General features: G+C 55.1%; 1 protein-coding gene across 3 annotated transcripts in view; it reads left to right on the plus strand.

Moving 5' to 3' along the window:
• The window catches only part of ZMIZ1 (zinc finger MIZ-type containing 1), a 151,037-nt gene that overhangs the window by 25,142 nt on the left and 105,554 nt on the right, over positions 1-20,341 (plus strand). For all 3 annotated transcript variants that reach the window (XM_070782308.1, XM_070782310.1, XM_019953840.2), the window contains exons 2-3: positions 13,190-13,298; positions 19,735-19,848. In XM_070782308.1, coding sequence (XP_070638409.1) covers positions 13,239-13,298; positions 19,735-19,848 — 174 coding nt within the window. In that variant the 5' untranslated portion in view covers positions 13,190-13,238. The remainder of the gene's footprint in view (positions 1-13,189; positions 13,299-19,734; positions 19,849-20,341) is intronic.

The raw sequence follows: 20,341 nt of genomic DNA on the forward strand, positions 1-20,341 counted from the left end.
GCTGGGTGGGCCTTTGCAATGAGTTAAACCCAGGTTCCGATCCCAGCAACCCTACTGGTCCGCTGTGTGACCTTAGGCAAGTTGCGTAACCTCTCTGGACTTCAGTTTCCTCATCTGTAAAGCCTGAGCAAGGATGCCCACCTCCCTGGGTTGGTGTGAGAGTTAGGGGAGTAATCTGTGTGTGGAAGGGCCTGGTGCAGAGGGAGTGCTCACTGGATCCTGAGTGTCCCCTGCTGTCCTCAGAGGTTTAGGGGGCACAGGGAGAAGTGTATGACATCTCAATCAGCCCCATCCTTTACAGGCTGAGAAAACAGGCCCAGAGAGGCCAACTGTGATCCACATACCGTGCATGGAACTGGCATGATTGGAACCCTCCCAAGACCAGGAGCCCCCTGAGCACAGATGACTCTTATCCATGTTCTCCAACTCTAGCCTGGGCACAGCAATGCAGAGCTAGCAAAGGGTGGTACCCAGTGGGTGACTGAACTGAAAGTCCTCTTCCAGAACAACCTTGAGCTGGGTCGTCTGCAAAGAAGCTTTCTCAGCCCCAAGCCCCTGGATGGTGTGGAGGTGGCTTGGCTTAGGGGAGGGATGCTGGACTTTCAAGTCTGACAGACAGGTTCGAATCCCAGCTGTGCCATTTTCAGATATTGGGCAAGTCACTCAATCATTTTCAGTCTTATTTCTCCCCATCTATAGATGGCGCTAATCATTCTAACTATATCTTTATCATTTGTCATAAAGAAAAGTCACGTGAGACAGCAAATGTGCCACCCAACACACAGTAGGTACTTAATGATATTGCTCTTCTTCTTAATCACAATCACAGATTTCTGAGTGGCTGCTAAAGGGCCATACAGGCCGGCAGCCTGGGGCAGGGGACTCTGGCGGCCGGGGCTACCTTGGCCTGTGCTGTCCCTTTAGATTTCTTGGCTTAGAGGGGGCAGAGAAGGTGCCAGCCTCCCCAGACAACCCAGCCTCTGCCTCAGGCAGCTCAGTTGACCTTCCAACTCTGGCCTTTGCCCTTCTAGAAAGTGACCTGGGCCTCTCTCCTCCTGACCTAGGCCAGCATTGCTGAGCGTAGGGAGTTGCCGGGCCCATGGGCAGGTCCTGGCCGGTTGGGTACATCTAAGCTATTAAAAAGCAAAGATACCACTTTGCCAACAAAGGTCCATAGTGTCAAAGCTATGGTGTTTCCAGTAATCATGTACAAATATGAGAGTTGGCCCATAAAGAAGGCTGAGCACCAAAGAATTGATGCTTTCAAAATGTGGTACTGGAGAAGACTCTTGAGGGTCCCTTGGACAGCAAGGAGATCAAACCAGTCAATCCTAAAGAAAATCAACCCTGAATATTCATTGGAAGGACTGATGCTGAAACTGAAACTCCAATATTTTGGCCACCTGCTGTGAAGAGCCAACTCATTGGAAAAGACCCTAATGCTGGGAAAAATTGAGAACAAGAGGAGAAGAGGGCAACAGAGGATGAAATGGTTGGATGGCATCACCGACTCAATGGACATGAGTTTGAGCAAACTCTGGGAGATGGTGAAGGACAGGGAAGCCTGGTGTGCCTCAGTCCATGGGGTAGCAAAGAGTCAGACGTGACTGAGCGACTGAAGTGATGGTGGCCTCATGACGCTGGCCGTAATCCTGGATTCAGCGTCTGAGGCCCCAGTCCTCCTGGGCGGTGGGTTCCAGATCTTGGTGTGGATGCTCTGTGGCCTCTCTTCCCGCAGACACTTCAGTTTCTGGTCCCCTACCCTGCCAGGCACCGCTGCCCCAGCCTGCCCATCCTCTCTGCCCTCTCTCTCTGCCTGCTGTCCAGCCTCTTCACCCCGCAGCCACTCCTCTTAGTTCGGAATCTGTCAAAGCCAGTTCCAGGGAAAACTAGTCTATGGGATTTTAAAATGTGTTTAGTGAAAAAAGTTTTTTGCACTCCATTCACTTTGGGAAAAGCCAGATGCTCTAAGGCCCTTTATGTGCTTCCTCCTCACCAAGAGTGGTTGGACTATGCAGCTTCTCCCCAGCCAGTCTTACCAGAGGATCCTTCGGCAGGAAGGACCCTTTTCCGCGAAACTCACCGCAGGCAGCCTGACCTGCAGCGTCCTGGCCTCTACCCTCCTTTTCCCCAGAATAGGCAGTGTTTCTCCTCTGGTCCCCCTGCCTCCTCCTGTGACACTGCCCACCTGGACAGACACTGTGTGGGTGTCCAGTGCCGCTCTGGAGCGGCAGCACTCTGTCCATCTGCCCCGAAGCAGTGACCCTATCCCTCTGTCCTCCTGAGCTTTTCAGGACTGGCCTTTGCCTCAAGGACAAATCCCCCCACCCAGCACTCTGGCTGGTGGGCACAGGCCCCTGCCTCAACCACCCACGTCCTCAAAGGCACCTGGCTCTGAGACGCAGGGTGGTTCCCAGAGGCGCCTGTGTGAGGGTGCATGGAGGGAGAAAAGTTGAAGGTCTTTAACGTCTAGAGTGGTGGCTTTTAATTCCCCCCACCACCCCCCTAGCGGATACCGGCTCCTCTCTCTGGCCCTGCTTTCCTCCTGCCTGTGATGGAGATGATAAGACCCACCTGGTCCTGAGCAGAGCTGGGGCCCACGTGCTTGGGGCTGTGCAGAGTGCTTCCTATTCACTGACTTATTTAACGAACTCAGCAGCCTATGAAGTTGGCACCATTGTTATTGCATCCATTTTACAGATGCCTGAGGCACGTAGAAGAGAGCATTTTGCCCCAGGTCACAGCAGCTAGCACGTGCAAGAGCCAGGATTTGAACCCAAGCAGCCTGGTGAGCTGATCCACTAAGCTATATGACCCACATAAATGAGGTGGTAATGAGGGTTATGTACGGATGTGAGAGTTGGATCATAAAGAAGGCTGAGCACCTGAGAATTGATGCTTCCAAATTGTGGTGCTGGAGAAGACTCTTGAGAGTCCCTTGGACAGCAAGGAGATCAAACAAGTCAATCCTAAAGGAAATCAACCCTGAATATTCATTGGAAGGACTGATGTTGAAACTGAAGCTCCAATACTTTGGCCACCTGATGTGAAGAACTGACTCATTGGAAAAGACCAAATGCTGGAAAGATTGAAGGCGGGAAGAGGGGGGGTGACGGAGGATAAGGTGGTTTGGATGGCATCACCGACTCAATGGACATGAGTTTGAGCAGACTCCAGGAGTTGGTGATGGACAGGGAAGGCTGGCGTGCTGCAGTCCATGGGGTCACAAAGAGTCGGACAGGCCTGAGCGACTGAACAACAACAAGGGTCAAATGAGGTTATGACACTAGGGCTTTGTAAACTGTAGAGTGCTTTGCACAGTCAGAGCGTCAAGTCAGCACTCGCTTTTGGAGCACCTGGTGTGAATCCTTATCTCTCAATAGACACTCAGGAGGCATGTTTTCAGGTTGCTTGTGGGGTACCCAGCTTGTCCCCAAAGGGCCCCAGAGATGAGGCCCCCACTCCCAGCATGGGTCGGGGTGGCTTAGTCCCTGAGTCCCTCACACCCAGAGATTCCCTGAGTGCAGATCTGATGACAGCAGGGTGATGGACACCAGACCCAGCTTACTCAGCCCCTTGCACCACAGGCCTTCTAGAAAGAGGCTCGGACGTACGGGGTCAGTGTGCCAGCATCAGCCCAGCTGGGGTGCCAAAGTCCCCAAGGAGCCGTGGGGACGTCACGGGGTTTCTGCAGAGATGAAATCACAGATGCTTCCCACTAGGAGCAGAGCCCTTGCCGCCATCAGGTTTGGCATGGCTGGCCACGGCCATCCTGTCCTTCCTCACCCCCACCTGGAGACCCCCAGGAGCTCCCTGGTAAGGTCCCTGTCTGAGCTGTCTGGGGCCACAGGTGTGCACTCAGCAGACACCTGCAGGAGGGGCCTGGATGTGGATGGAGCAGGGAGAGCCGAGACCTTCGGGGCAGCCCCCAGCTCCCGAGGCCTGAGTGTCGCCCTGGCCCCACTTCTGACCTGTCGCAGAGGCTCAAGGCTCTGCTGTACCTCCACCCACACCCCTGCCCTGGGCCTCAGTTTCCTCATCTGTGAACAATGTGTCCGAACAGATCCCCAGATCCGTTCTAGATCTAAGCCATGAGGACTGGTTTTGTGTTGGGTGGTTGGTTTTTTGCCATCTACCACTTTTAAGTCAAATAAATTCCTGCTTTTTGATTCCTCTGTTCCCCACCTCCCTTTTCTTGAGAAATTTTTAAACAAATCTTTCAGTTCATAGCAACTCACTAAAAGAGAAGGCATACCCAGTTAGTAAAAATAAGAGCCCAGGCTGAGGAGAAACAGCTGCTGTCCTAGACCAGCCATATCAGTCCTGCATGATAGGGGAGTAACGACCCACCCACTCTGAGCCTTCATTTTTCTCCTCTGCAAAATAGGCTAATACTGCCCACCAGCTGCTGTGAGGCTGTGATTGATGAAAGGTTGCTTGACATGTGGCTGGTTTGCCTGTGTGGTCCGAACGTGGGCTCTCAGCTCGAGAAGAGCCTGGCTCTGACTCCCGATAAAGAGGACTAAATAGGGAACTGGGAAATCTGCATGCAGATCTCTGCTCGTGTCTTGACTGGCTGGTGCCCCTTGGCTAAGCTTTCCCCACTCTGAGCCTCTATTCACCCTCCTTTTAAAAATGGAGCTGCCCAGGTGTTTTCTCATGTGTTGGCACCAAGTGGTTAAGAATGACTGGGCAGAAGGGTGTGTGGATGACTGGCTGGGTCGTGTGTGGGCCCAGTGGAAGAATGCAGTGACTGGTTAGCCATGCCTGTCAGGGGTGCAGGAGGTAGGGGCGGCATCCTTACACCACACACCTTCTGTGTGCTGGGTGCTTCTTAAGGGTCAATCTAGTTACACTGACTCTCCCTTGGACCTGCCATTGTCCCACCCCTGTCTGGAGCTCCTGGAGAATGCCAGGTGGGTGGATTTGGAGGCTCGAGGAGCTAGGGTAAGGAAGAGATGGTGGAGAACACCTTTTTGTCCCCAGAACTGGAGCTGCAGGCATCTTCAGGGCATTTACAGCCGTCTATAGGACACCAGCTGGTGGTCAGGGGACCCTGGCTCCACCTCAACTTCATCCCACACTGTGTCTTCTGAGTTCCCCCAGGGAATTGTTTCTGCCTTCCCTCTTCCCCACTTCATGGCATCTGAGCCTTTGGAATCGCAGGCAAGAACCTTAAAACAAAGCCAGGTCAGGGCCGCTGCGTGAGCACTGCTGTCCTAGGGCAGGCTTGCGGCCCAGACAGCATCAGGCAGGACCGTGACTCCCTGGCTCTGCAGTGACAGTCACCTTTGTCCCTCACAGAGATGTTGAGGAAGCCTACGTTCCCACGGAGAGCATGATGCAGTGAAACCTCGTGGGCTGTGTAACCAGCCTGGGGTTCAAGTCCGGGCACTGCCACTTCTCAGTAGTGTGACCTTGGGCAAGTCGTGTTACCTCTCTGAGCCTCAGTTTCTTCATCGATAGTATGGTAATAATAACTGGAACATCACAGTGGAATTCTGGGGCTTAAAGTGAGCTAATACACGTAGAGAACCTAGTGTCTGGACATATAAGTTCATTTGTTGTTGTTCAGTTGCCAAGTGGCGTCAGTCTCTTGCCACCCCATGGGCTATGTAGCCCTTGCTCTGCTTCTCTTTCCATTTGGAGGAAACAAAAAGCAGAGGCGGCATAGCCTTGGGGAGGAGAGGAAACCCAGCAACCTTACCCAGGACTAAAGCTGGCCCTCTTCCACCTTTTGGGAGAGAAGCTGTCAGTGAAAGTTCACTGCAAGGTCACGGACCTGGAGTGTGGCCAGAGGGTGGTGGGAGGTTTTGACCCCGAGAGTACGACCTGGGCCTGCTAAGGCATCATGGGCCCCAGGGAGATGAGCACACCTGGGTGCAGCTGGGACTCCCAGGACCGTGTGGGTTGGGACAGTGGGCTGGCACCTTTGTCAGAGCGACACTGACACGTGTCCTCCCAATCAGCCATCCTCTCCTCTGGATCAGCTCGTGTGTCCCGGAACAGGTTGTCAGGTGTACCTACCCGCCCTCAGGAGCGGCCCCTCTGAAACACCCAGGTGTACATGGTGGTGTCCCACTAACCACCATTGACAACGGGGCTTCCTGTAGGGAAGGCGGGTGCTGGGACACTGGGTCATCAAGAGAAGCGGGTCCACCCTTCCAGCAACCATGCCAAGTCAGAGCATCTGAACTCTGTGGTCAGGAGGTATGTAGCTTTGTCCAGTCCTGGCATAAGGGGCACTCCCCAAATTAAGGAGGGGTCCTGCGTTTGGAAGAGACTGTTGTCCAAATCAGGATTTCCCTTTTCAGAACAATGTGCCCTGCGTGACTTCACTTACTCAGCGCCTCCGCTCAGTGGGAAGGGAGGGGATACACCTTCCTGTTTGAGAGATGAAGGCTTGGGGAGATAAAGGGCCCTCCCACAGCCTCCCTGCCAAGAAGGTCTGGCTCTCAGGGCCCACCCCTACCCAGGGACCCCACCAAGAGCAAGGCCACAGGCTGACCCCAGGATCTGCTCCAGCTGCCTGGCCAAGAATGGGAAGCAGCTGGTCCAGGGCAGCTGCCTGGAGCTGCCTCTTCCCTCTCCCCACTCGTGTCTGTCCCTCTGCCCTCCTCCCTGACTTCCCTGGGCCAGGGCACAAAGTCACCCCGACTGTGTTTGCTTTACCATCACCCTCTTCCTCCGCCTCCAAGCAGCGTGCCTGCTACACCTCTCTGAGTGCCTTTACCTTTAAGATGAGGAAGGCATCAATTGTATCAGTGCTTTCTTAACCTCCGTCTCTTTCATACCATTTATATTAGGTTTAAAATGGTTCTTTAATCCTTCCAGGTTTGCCGCCCCTCCCTTATTTAACCCATCCCCAATAATAATATCCACAGACTCGCCAGTGATGGCTGTTCTAGTCCAAATACTTCACTATGAAGACGTAAAACCTCTGCCCACAGACCACCTGAAATCCTCCTCCTCCTCTAGTGGTACATGTATCACTCTCTGGGAGCCGCAGCCTGGCTTATCAGAGTCTCCCTGATAAGATCCTCTGATTAGGACTGACTCCTTGCTGAAAACCCATCCATCCATCCCTCTAATGAGCATTGCTGAGCACCCACTGAGTACCAGGCCCTAGGCTAGGCTAGACTCTGGGAACCCATAACTGCAAGACATCTCAACTGATGAGGGAGCCAGATGCAAAGACATCGCCCTTATCTAGTACCACCAAATTGGGGGTTCGTGACGGGGCACTGAGGATGCAGAAGGGAGTGGCTCCGCTGGGGGAAACCAGCCAAGAGGGTGACCACCGAACCAGGCCCTGATGGATGAAGGGGGCCAGGCATTGTGGGCTGAGGCACAGAGGTAAAGACCTAGAGGTGTGATCTTCAGAACACGGTCCCAGAGGCGGGCAGCAGCCCCACGCGGAGGGTATGGGATCAGCGGGGAGTAGTGGGAGGTGGGGGCCAGACAGGGGCTGACACTGTCACACAGAGGTCACTGCTGAACCCAGGGCCCACAACATCCACCCCTCTTAGAGTCCAAGAGCTGGTAAACCGGCCGACCAGGATGCATCCCCTGGAACCCCAGGTCTCCCACCACGCTGAGCAGCAGGCGCATCCCAAGCTCCCTGGCCATGACGATGCCTTGGAATGCAGCCTCTGCTCTGCAGACTGTAGGTACAGCCCCCCCACCCCTGCTGCCAGCACCGCTCGTCCCGGGGGACCCGAGCTGCAGATGTGCATGGTGATTGAATCGTTTCTGCACACCGCTGCTCACACGGCTCCCCTGGGGACCCGCCACTTGCCTGTGCAAGCTGTCAGGAGATGTGTGTGCTCCATGCGTCTGGGTCAGCACTCAAGTGTGTGCATGTGCCTATACATAAGTGTGCAAAGGGGGTACATAAGCATGTGGGTGTGCACACACAGATGCACAAGCCTCTCGGCTGAGTTCACGTTTGTTAAGTGTACCAGTTAACTTGTTGGCCTCAAAGGGGGAAAATAAGACACCCTGATGTTAGTACCCCTGATACCAGCCCTAGGGAGCTGCCGCCAAGGTTCCAGGGCCCCACTTTCCGTGGAGCAGATTAGAGCAACTCACTCTCTATTTCTAAGGAGGAGCCTGTGAGGGCCATGTGCCTCCTCCAACATTTTAGACCAGGTGAGAATCTGCCAGGGAGCCAGGAGGTGGCCCAGGTCTCTCCTTGGGCCCAGCAAGGTGGGTTCCAGTCCCACTCATCCTTTTTCCCCTGTGTCCATCCCCTCTCTCCGCCCCTGCCTACCATCCCGCCGGGACCATGTGGTCCCCAGGCGCCCTTTCCACTCTCCACAGTCTACTCTCCGAGCCGCCCTACTTGCCTGAGGGCAGCAAGCTTTCCTTGAGCGCATCTTCTGTGCTGAGCTCCCCTGAGGCTGGACTCACCCGAACTCCCCTACTAGTGGTGAGTCATGCGAAATGAGAGCTTGGCCCTTTCAAGCACTCCCCTGTGAGTTGGGAAGCTAACCCAGATGTCACCATTGGAAAACTTACCTACACACATTTAAGTCAAGTCGAGCATTAGCTTCAAGGAAAAGCATGTCACAGAGAAAGGGGAAGCATCTGAGGTCTGAGGTGACCCTGGAAGAGTGACCACCTCCAGAGTTTCCTGGGCCAGCAGGCTCCCCGCAGGCCTGTCTTGAGACAGGCTTTGCAATTCTAGAGTCAAACCATCTTACACTTGTTGAGATGGCGTTTTCCAAACAGCTGGAGCTCCTGACACCAAAATCCTAAGATGTTGAGTTTGAAGAGCTGCCAGCAGGCGGCTAGGCTTCGTTTTACAGACGGGAAAACCAAGGAGGGTGGCAGAGCTGGGCTGCCTCCGGGTCCCCACACTGACTAGCCTTGCATCTCCTGCAGGCTGCTGGCTGCTCAGACCAGGACAGAGGGCCAGGCACCACAGAGGTGGACCGCCTGAGCCCACTCTCCATTCGGAGGCAAACACGGCAGGAAGGGCCGAGGCATGGGTACACCCAGGGCCTGGCCACCAGTGATCTCCAGTTGGGAGCGAGCCTGGCCGCAGTGGGCGCTGGAGTTACAGCCACCACTGAGGATTTGAAGCGACATGTATAGGCTTAGAGGTGTCCAAGCTGGAAGGAGGGAAGCAGCAGCCAAGCCCAGCAGCGCTCCTGTGGTGGAGGGCGACCTCTGCTGGCCGCTGACGCTCCCACTTTCCCGCACCAGCCAGCACGCAGGGAGCCCAGCGGCGCTGGATGGCCTTGGAAGCAAGTGGGTGGGTGTGGACAGGTGCCAGGGGCACATCTTTTTGGGCTCAGGCACTGTCTTGGGTGGGGACTTCCAGGAGGCTCTGACCTCCAGTCTTGGAGCATTGGAAAGAACATGCCTCTGGTTAAAAAAGTGGAGGGTTTGAATCAGCCCAACACCGTCCCAGCTGTGTGACCCTGGGAAAGTCACTTCATCTCTCTGAACCTTTTAGGACTAAGTGAATTAGCAACGCACAGGGCCTGGCCTAGTGCCTGAACACAGTAGGTGCAGAGCTAATGGAAAATCTCGCACTGCCCCTCAGGGAGCCACCGTTTTCATGCCTCCTTCAGCACCTTCTCTTCTCTTCATGTCTGTGATCTTTAGCCTTCTAGGCCTTGACCCTCTTCCTTCATGGGCCGGAAGCACTAGCCCATCCATTCCGGGTGTTACTAGCCCCAATTCTCCACTGATCTTGGTGGTGTAGAAGTGTCACCTCACCTGTGAGTGTCCCCTTAATCACTTAGACGTTTTTTCTTTTATAGATTGAGACACACACAACTTACAGTTGTCCCTGTGATATGTGATGTCTCTCCTGTCAACCCTCTGGGTCTCACAGGTGTCCCACGCCCACCGTTCATGTCTTGGTTCCTACAACATGGAGCCCGGGTCTGGGAGTAAAGCCCCCTGCGATCTAGATGTAGCTCAGAGGTGCTGTGGCCTTAGACACTCCACCTGTGCTCCTCAGGCCCCCCAAGAATAAAGCCAGCTGAACTCGAGGTGGTGGAAGAACTCAAGGCACCTTTGGTCAATGATATTCTGAGCATCTTTGAATCCAGGAGCTATCTCAGATCACATAGGCCTCCAGATAGGACAGTGCATGAGTCAGTGTAGCTGCTGCTGCTGCTAAGTCGCTTCAGTCGTGTCCGACTCTGTGCGACCCCATAGACGGCAGCCCACCAGGCTCCCTCGTCCCTGGGATTTTCCACGCAAGAACACTGGAATGGGTTTCATTTCCTTCTCCAATGCATGAAAGTGAAAAGTGAAAGTGAAGTCGCTTAGTCGTGTCCAACTCTTAGCGACCCCATGGACCGCAGCCTACCATGCTCCTCCGTCCATGGGATTTTCCAGGCAAGAGTACTGGAGTGTGTTGCCATTTCCTTCTCCAGGAGATCTTCCCAACCCAGGGATTGAACCTGGGTCTCCCGCATTGTAGGCAGACGCTTTACCCTCTGAGATCCCTCACCAAATTTCCAGAGTTCAGATTTCTAACCCCCTGGGCAGTTATCTTCATCAACAGCACCCCCTGCTGGCCACATGGGCCAGCGCAGGCCTTTTGTCCTGGTTGGCTACTGCCTGTGGGCAGGGGATTGAGGTCTGCACAGGCCTGGGGTTCCCTTTGACTTCCCTTCAGGCTCCTCCTTTTTAATGAGGCCCTTTGGCTCAGTGCCCCTGCCTTGCTAGCTGCGGAAACAGCAGTCTGTAACTGGCACCCTGGTAACCAGTGTTCGCTCATGCCCTGGCTGGGGGCTGGAGAGGCCCAGCTCGGTGTGCACCCTGTGGTGCTTGAGAGGCCACCTTCGGGCCTCAGTTTCCTCGTCTGTAAAGTGAGGGTATAGGAACCGTGTCTTTGCCTAGTGCCTGGACCAGCACTTGACATGAGAAGAGTTCAACAAATAGTCATATAAAAGGTGACGTGGACTAGATAGAGGCTTAGACCAAGGGTTCCATGAGCTCGAGAAAATGATTCCATTTTCACCTCCCCATGTTCCATAGAGTTGGCACAGTATACGATGTTGACAAGTATTTACTGGGTGAGTTGGAAGCATGCAAGGGTGGACAAGTGGAGAATAAAGACGGATGGGTGGATGGATGGGTGGGTGGATGGATGGACAGACAAGCATCTAGATGGATAAGTGATGGAGAAGTTGTACATCTGGGTGTGTAAATGTGTGATAGGTGGTGTGATAGGAAGGACGCTGGAAGGTGAGGGTAGAAGAGATCAATGTGGGGATGCTACCCCCATTTTTACTTTTTCTGGAGAGCTACAAGATAAGATGAACCCAGCAAGCACTGATCAAAGTGCAGATGCCCGAATGACCCAGAAACTCCACCTCCAGGGGTGTGCTCTCTAGATTAATTCACACATGATGATGTGGCTGATATAAAAGGCGATCCTCTGGCACTGTTTGCAATGAAGAAATCTGGGGCTAGCGCAGGCCTCATCTCGGGCCAGAGTGTGAGCCCCTGGAGCAGAAGGGCCTTGTCTAGGGCCTCAGGCCTTAGAACAGCACCTGGCCGGGGTGGATGTTCAGATGGCAGTTGGATAAATGACTCATCAGTGCCTGGGATGCTGTGCAGCCATTAAAAACTGAAAAGGCTCTTTATGTCTTGATGTGGAATACACGTTGAGATATCGTTAAGAGGAAAATAGCGAGGTCCGGAGAGTGTGTGAAGAATGCTATCATTTTATGCTTTTTAAGGGGTGGCAGAGGATAGTACACATAGATATTTGCTTCTCTGAGTCCTTCAGAAGGAGGCAGATGACACTGGTTCTCTCTGGAAGGGTCCCTGGGGGCAGGGGACAAGGCCAGCATGACCCTGGACACCTGGGATTTTTGAACCACGCCAGTGAGTCGCCTTTTCAAGCACAAATGGAACAATAAGAAGTGCTTGAGAAGAGCTGTGCGGTGAAGAGCTCCTTGGAAGAGGAACAGGGCCTTCTTCCCAAGGCTGTGGTCAGGCAGACTGTCGGCTTTCTGAACCAGGGTAGGGGCAGAGAGACAGGACATGGGAGCAGACAGGCAGACACAGTCCAAACCGCCACTTGCCATGGGAGATCCCAGACCTGTTTCCTCATCTGGAAAATGGAGGCGATTCTAATCTCACAGAGCGGGTGTGAGGAGTTGAGGAGAGAATGCAAGGGCCCAGTACACAGCAAGTGCTTGGTGGATGGGACGTTTGGTGACATGGCCAGAGAGGAAAGGCCTTCAGGGGGGCAGGTTTTGGGATAGCAGAGAAGGCCAGGGGTGGGGAACCTCTGCTGAGTCCCTTGTGTCTGACCCAGGTGTCTGCAGCCAGAAATGCCCTGGGGTTATGGGAAGACAAACAGCCAGTGAGGAGCAGACTTCTGCTTAGGCCTGGGAACCCGGACTCCTGAGCAGTGGGAGGGCCAGAGTTGAGCCTCTCTCCATCTGTCTGCCTCTCCTCCATCTCTGCCTTTGCGCTCGTGGCCTCCCTGGAGAAGCCTGGGGGCTCCATGGGCTTTGCGGAATCGAGGGGACCTCGTTACACACATGCTCACCTGCCCCAGGCCCAGCATCATTCAGGAAGAGTGATCCTGCTGAGTGGGACAGCCCTGTGCCCCAACCACTCGGCCAGGAACTTGCAGTCAGAGTCCCGGGGCCCAATTCAGGCTCCCTGTGCCACCCCGGGTAACTCCCTTCCTCTCTCTGAACCTCAGTCTTCTTGTTTGGAAAAGGGAAGTGGTGCTGATGGCTACCCTCTTTCTTTCCTGGGAGAGCAAAGGGGAAACATGAAATTGTGGTTTGTAAACTCCAAGGCATGGGAGATGCGGGGAGGGCATCCACGGCAGGATTGCTGCCTTAAACGATACATGCTGCAGTCAGGGCTGTCACATGGGGAGATCTCTGTGCACACGTGCACACACAGCCACAGCAAGTGGGCTAAGTCCTGCAGCAAGAACCTGAAGATGGGGCTGCCATTGCCGCTGCCACCACCCAACACACACGTGCGTGTAGACATGCGCGTTGGCCTTGCCTGCCCAGTGCTCACATGAGCCACCCGCAAAGAACACCCAGGAACACCTCCTGCCCTGAGCCTAGAGAAGGGCTGGGCAGCCATGGGCATAGCTCCTCCTCCCACCCCAAGGCTGCCCCGGGGCAGAGGCCAGCGGGCCTGGCACAGCCCCAGTGACACCCACTGTCCTCTGTCTTCACAGGCTGGACAACGTTCATGGCTCTCGGGTAGAGCCCAGCGAAACGGCCAGAATGAATTCTATGGACAGGCACATCCAACAGACCAACGACCGACTGCAGTGCATCAAGCAGGTGAGTGTGCAGCCGGGCTCCTGCCGCCTCCTCTGCCAGCCTGGCCGCTGGCAAGGGCAGGGCAGGCGAGGCAGGCAGAGCAGAGTGGCGACTGATATGTACTGTGTAGTAAGCACCTGAGATGCTGGGTGGAGGTGACAGTCAGCAAGAGCCGACTGCTTGAGGCTCCCCGACCACCCACCTCGTGAGAACTGGCATGGACCAGTCTCACATTAGAATCACTCCGCTAGGTTCAAATGCCAGCTCTGCCTCACCCCTTCCCTGCCCTTCCCAGCTGTGTGACTTTGAAACAGTGTCATGCCCTCTCTGGGCTCTGCTGTGCTCTCTGGGTTGCTTTGAGGATGCAGTGAAGTGCCTAATGTCCCTCCCAGACCCAAGCTCCCCGCCTCTTTGCTCTAGTGGTTCTTTGTAAAGAAATAGAAAAGGAAAGGTCTTGGAAAATCAATAATCTTACAGAAAAAGAAACCGAGGCACAGAATGGGGAAGTGAGTTGTCGCCTGAAGTCACAGAGTGCAGCCCCACTGGTGCAGGGAGGGCCTCGTCCCGGAGGGTGCGAGTTCCCCCTCCTGCCTATGCTCACACCAAGCGTAAGAGGTGATTTGCCTGCCAGGGCTTCCCAGGTGATGCTAGTGGTGAAGAACCCACCTCCCGACGCAGGAGACAAAAGAGACAGGAGTTTGATCCCTGGGTTGGGAAGATCCCCTGGAAGAAGCCATGGCAGCCCACTCCAATATTCTTGCCTGGAGAGTCCCATGGACAGAGGAGCGTGGAGGGATACAATCCATGGGGTCTCACAGAGTCGGACACGACTGAAGCGACTTGGCACACACACACACGCTTCTGGATTATTCAGACATAGGGAACTCTTCACAGTGGGCTCAGAAGTCCCCACTTTAAGAAGCCTGGTTGAGCCTGGGCAGGCAGACGCCCCCTAGTGGTGATCAGGAGTGATGCTCCCTCCCTCTGGGCTCAGGCTCCCTGAAGCCAAAGGCAGCATGTCCGTGCACAGACTCTGGTGATATTTTACTCCAGGAAAGAGGAGATCGAGCGAAGGAGTAGAGGCTTTGACATCACAGACCCGAGCCCAAATCCACACTCCTCCGTGTACCCACAGTGTGATCTCTGAGATCAGGCCTGGCCCTGTTTCTCCGAGCCTCAGTTTTCCCTGTCAAGCGGGTCCAGTAAGACCATCATCACGGGATGCTCTGAGGACATTATGAGTGGAGCGCATAGCCTGGCCCGGTGGCAGATGATCTGCTAATTGTGGTGGGGGGCGCTGTCGTTGGTGTCTCAGTGACAGGGGATGTCTTAGGGGAGGGGAGTGCTGGGGCGACGCCCCTGGCTTAGGTGGGCTTAGCTGGCAGTTTGGGGAGCCAGTGTAGGCCTCCAGCCTCAGGACCCCCCGGGGGAGGCAGGGGCAGAGCGCACAGCCCCACCCCCGCCCTGCCTGCCCTCCCCGATCCCCAGGGCCCAGGGGAACTGAGGCTAGTCGGCGGGAATGAGGGATGTGCGTCCTCTCATTAGCATCAAGCAGAGCAATCTCGGAAGCCGGGGCCTTGGGTCTGCGGAGAGGAAATTGAAGACGACTTGTTACAGATTGAACTCAGCCGAACAGCTCTCCCAAACGCCAATTACGCCTCTGTTCACGGTCACAGAATAGAAACCAGACGATGGGCTCCTCCTCCCCTGCCCGTCCCTCCTCCTCCTTCTTCTCCTCCTCTAGGCTCCGTGGGGCTCTCTCCCAGCTCTGCCTTTGACCCAGTTTCTCCCGCCCAGGAGGGATCAGCTGTCAGTGGCTCCACCCCCAGTAATACAGTCAAGCCCCTGTGCCCGAGCCCTCTGTGTGCTGCTGGGCAAACGGCTCCCCCTACAACCTACTCACAACTTGACTTTTCTCCCTGCATCTGATTCTCTGCAAGAATCAGGGAGCCCTTTACCCCCTGGGCTACCCAGGGGTCCAGCAGGGTCCAGAGCCCACCCAGGAGCAGCCTCTCCAAGCGTGGCACATGGACTCAGATTCACCAGTCAGTAAGCCTGAGTCTCCCTTCCACACTCGCTGGTTTCCTGACCTTGATTAAGTTGCCACTTCATCTCCCATCGTCTGTAAATGGGCATCGTGATGCAAGCCAGTCATTGGGTCCTGGAGCTGCTTAAAAGCCAGGGATCATCTCCACTGTCCTCGCCTGACCTACCCCACACACACATGTCTGCATGCATGCACACACACACAAACACACTACATAGCTCTGTGCTTGGGCCAGACTGTGGCTCATCTGTGAGGGTGAGCAGGCTGTCCAGATGCCCCTGGGCTGTCCAGAGCTCCCTGCGTCCTCCACGCTGCTCCCGCATCTCCAGTCAGACACAGCTCAGCGCTGATGTCTGTCTGCTCTTCAGCTGCCCCAGAGGGCAGCCGTGGTGACTGAAGACTGTTGATTCTCAGACATCCCGTAGACTGATCAGAAGAGAAAGGTCTGCATGTTCTGAGGATGATGCATGCGTTGGCTGCACCTCCCTCTGGCTGGTGGAGCTGTGGCTCCCATCGGAGCCTCAGCCTCCGACTCTCCACCCTGCCTGACTTACAGCGCAGCCCTCCCTGTCCACCCGCCCTAGTTCTCCCCACTGCTGGCACTTGCCAGCCCCCGAGCACCCAGCTGTCTGTCCGTCTTCTCTCCAGACCTCTGGCTCAGCTGCCTTTGTGCTTTCTGAGCTTCAGGTGCTGGGAGAACCGGTGCCCTCTCTAGGACATGCCTTAAATTGTCCCCACAGGCACATCTGGGCTCCACGTGCAAAGCCATGCCAATCGACTAATTCCTGCACAGCAGCCTCCCCAAACCTCAGGTGCTCTTTTGAGTCTCTGCACTTCCCCTTCCTGAGCCCTGGTGCTCCCTGGGCACCCAGTTACCGCTCCCATCCTGCTCTTTCTCCCTTAAGCTATAAGCCCCACAGGGTGTGCATCAGGTCTCCCTCCAGGCTGAGTTCCTCAGGGGCAGAAGATGAGCTGTATTCATCGTACGTCAGCAGAGTCCAGGCCAGGGTGGGGCCTAAATATGTTGGGGAAGAATGGGGGTGGGGTAGGTGATCACAGATCAGTAGCTAAGGGAATGGATGGATGGATAGATGGATGGACACATGGTAGGCAGTTAGGTGAGTGGATGGTGGGTGGATATAAATGATGGATGGATAAAGAAATGATGAACGAATGGATACGTGGGTGGTTGGATAAACTCTGGATGGAATGAAAGATAAGTAGGTAGATGAATGGATGGATGAGTGATGGATAAAGTAGAGAATGGATGAATGGGTAGGTGGACAAGTGGATGGATGCATGGGTGAACTGATTCATTTTTGGATGGATGGATGGGTAGATGGATGGATGGGTCATTTGATTCACAGATGGATTGATAAGATGCATTCATCACTTCATCTGGGCACTGGTGTCCCCAGTTCCTGCTCTAGCAGACTCAGTGGCCAGTGGATATAGCCCAGGAAGGTCTTCTGAGGAATTACAGAGATGAGCAGGCTTCCTGGTGAGGGGGTGGGCTGTTAGTATCCAGTAACAGCCGCAGCCAGGGAGAACTCTGCCTGTGATTCACATCTGTACTCCCATCCCCAGATCATCAAAGGGTTGCCAAGCTCACCCCACCCAGTCCTGGCCCTCCAAGTACCACTGGGGACCTAGTCTGAAGCTACGAGATTGCTGGCCTGCTCTGTACACAGCATGCCTTGGGCAGCTAACTGCTCACAAACCATTTCTGCGTGGACCTGGCCTCATGCCAGTTTGGGGGGTTCTGGAGATGAAGGGGGCACTAATTCTATTCTGGGGGAGCTTGGAGGAGAAACAAGAAGCCATCGAGAGGTCCTAGTGTACCGAGCAATAGCAGTCTTGCCTGACACCTGCTCTGTAATGGGGATGCCACTACAGATGTTGCTTCTACACTTTGCAGCAGCCCTGCACGCTGTCCGCATCCCATTTTGCAGAAGAGAGATCTGAATCTCAGGGCCATGAGACTCAGTGGCTGAGATGGGGTCCTCTTCATTTCACTGCATCCCTCAGCCACCTCAGAGTCTCTAAATGGACGACAGAGGCACAGAGGGGGTGGAGGTTTGGCCAAGGCCGCACAGCCACTGAGCAGTAGCTACCAAATGGGATGCCTGAGGTCTTTTGTACCAATGAGTTGCACCCACGAGTCACCTCCCATAGCCCAAACCAAGACCTCATGAGCTGGCTGGGGCGAGAGTGGAGAAGCTCAGAGGTGGGCTGGCCAGATATGGAAGGCTGGTTGCCTGGGGCCAAAACAAAACTGGACCCATGAGACTGGCCTCGGAGACCCCTTGCAAGCCTAAAACCCCAAAAAGGGATGTCAAAGATGGGATGCTGTGGGTGGGCAACTCTGAGAGCACCACGCGGTGGTTGCTGACCCTGTTAATTGGGTGTGACATCACGTAAATAGACGGAATAACTTGGTTAGCAGAGGGAGGCTGCTGGGCAGGGGATTAACCGATTTGCATGGCTTTCCACGCGGAGACCAGATGCTGCCCATGGCCTTGGAGGGGGCAGGTTTTAGAGAGGACACAGGAGTCAGAGGGCCCACTGCTGCCTGCTCAGAGGATCTGCTTCCAGCCACAGACATCCTCCTATCTTCATATGCAATGAGCTCTGTCTGCAGAAAGAGCCGTGTGTGTGTGTGTGTGTGTGTGTGTGTGTGTGTGTGTGTGTGTGTATGTGTAGCCAGGGCAGGAGGTGCTGAGTGCAGCTGCGCCTCCAGAGGAGCCTTTGGAAGACAGAGTCAGGGCCAAGGGCAGCCCCACGTGCCAGGCGCTCTGCCAGGGGCCGTGTAAGCCTCCTCTTGTTTAATCTTCACCACGGCCCCATGACAGAGGGCTTGCACACCTGCCCTCTTTCCCCCCTTCACCTCTCCCTGTCCCTTTGCTCCCACGGAGGGAGAATACTCGGATGCGTTTCTCTTTCCTCCATCCATTTTTAAATCTGGCCTTTCATAAACCACATTGTAATAGCAATCATGGAACTCTAAAGGAAACAAAAATCCCCACCACTAAGCCGTGATCTGCCATCCCCATTTTACAGGTAGGGTGACTGAGGCGCAGAGAGGGGAGGGGATGCCCTAGGTCAGTAGATGGTTGTGGGTGAAGGCGGTGTGATTCCAGGGCCCCAGCCCCACAGGGGCTCCCCCAGCACATCCTGCTCGCCGTGCAGTTCTGGGACCTGGCAGCTCCTGAGACCCCTCCCGGCCGTGGCTCCAAGGCAGACCTTCACTGCAGGGTGGGAGCGAGTCGCTGGTCCGAGGGCAGCTGCTGTTCGCAGTCTCTCCCAGTACCAAGATGGGATCCCCTTTGCAGCTGGCTTCTACTCCAGCCCGTGTGGACACCTGCCTCTCCTGCTGGGGACCTCACAGGGAGTCACATTCAGCCCTGATGTCCCAACTCTGCCCCAACATGCTCCGTGTCCCTGGACTCGATGCCTGACTCAGCCTGGCCTAGGAAGACTCGGATCAGTGTTAAAGAAGGAAGGGATAGCTGCAGCAGCCCCCTCCCCTCTGCCCCCTCAACCCGTCAGCCCCATGGCCTGGCTCTGAAGCAGAATCTAGAAGCCTTGGCACCAGAATTCAGCCTCTGTTGACTTAGACCCCATAACTGGGTGGGGCCTGAGCTTGGGCAGGGTCCCCTCCCAGCAACGCCAGCATCCCTGAGCCCAGGAATCCTGGGTGAGGGGAACAGGAATGGCTGAGCCACATCACCTCATCACGACGTGACAGTCACCTGGGTGCCCTGTGCTTGAGCGCACCTTCCCAGCTGGGTGTGGCACCTGGGTGCCCTGTGCTTGAGCGCACCTTCCCAGCTGGGTGTGGCACCTGGGTGCCCTGTGCTTGAGCGCACCTTCCCAGCTGGGTGCGGCCTGGAGGCCTCTTTCTGTGCCCCTGCTCCTGTTCTTTGGCTCCAGCAGGGCTTGCTGGAGCCAGAGCAGGTGGCATGCAGACCTGGGTGGTGATGGTGGTGGTTTGCGAGGCAGGGGTGGGGGTGGGGGTGCTCATCAATAAGGAATCTGCCTGACACAGGGAGAACCAGCTCCAAGGATGGGAGCCACACACACCACCCTCTTGAACCCTCCAGGGCTTCCTAACCCCCACTGCCAGCACCAGAAAACACTTTAATATCTAACGTCATTGCCCTTTTCTAGACCTCAGTTTTTCCATCTTTGCAATGGGGCCGCAGTTCCCATCCCATCAGAAAGCAGGCTGGAGTGGAGATTCAGGGGGAAAGTGAATGAGGAGTTTGAGAGAACTCATTAATCCTGGCCTGCCCCATCCTGTGTGTCTCCTCCCCAGGGAAACCTGGGGTCTTTGCTGCCCCGGACTCCCTCACACTGCACTGGCCTCACTTCTGGAGCCTCACGCTGCCTCCTTTCCCTCTCCCACAGCACTTACAGAACCCCGCCAACTTCCACAATGCCGCCACGGAGTTGCTGGACTGGTGTGGAGACCCGCGAGCCTTCCAGCGGCCCTTTGAGCAGAGCCTGATGGGCTGTTTGACGGTGAGTCTGCCTCCTCCCAGCCTGTGCCCTCACCCAGGGAGGATGGCTGGGGACTCACGTGCTGGGCTGCGGCCGGAGGGGAGGACCCGTCTGCATGGACCCCTGATAGGCTTACACCTGCAGGGAATCTAGTCTGATGGGGAGACACATTTCTCGGGGTTACGTGCATTATTTACCCTTGATGAGAAAGACATGATCCTACTTTGAAGAGTTCTAAACTTTTGAGAGTAAATGTTCCATCATAAGTAAAGCAGAGAGACTCTTGAAGGTTTTCAGCCCTCTTTTTATCCATTCATTCATTCACTTCAGTAAACATCTGTTGAGCTCTTTTTACAGCCATCCATTCATCTATTCATTCATATAAGCATTTATCGAGCTTCTATTACATCTATCCATCTATGCAAATAAACACTGATTGATCGCTCAGTTATCATGCACAATCCCCTCTGCTAAGTCCTGGGAAATTGAAGATGGGAAAGATTCCCTCTTCAAT

Source organism: Bos indicus, chromosome 28, assembly GCF_029378745.1.
Source record: "Bos indicus isolate NIAB-ARS_2022 breed Sahiwal x Tharparkar chromosome 28, NIAB-ARS_B.indTharparkar_mat_pri_1.0, whole genome shotgun sequence".
NCBI classification, from domain to species: domain Eukaryota; kingdom Metazoa; phylum Chordata; class Mammalia; order Artiodactyla; family Bovidae; genus Bos; species Bos indicus.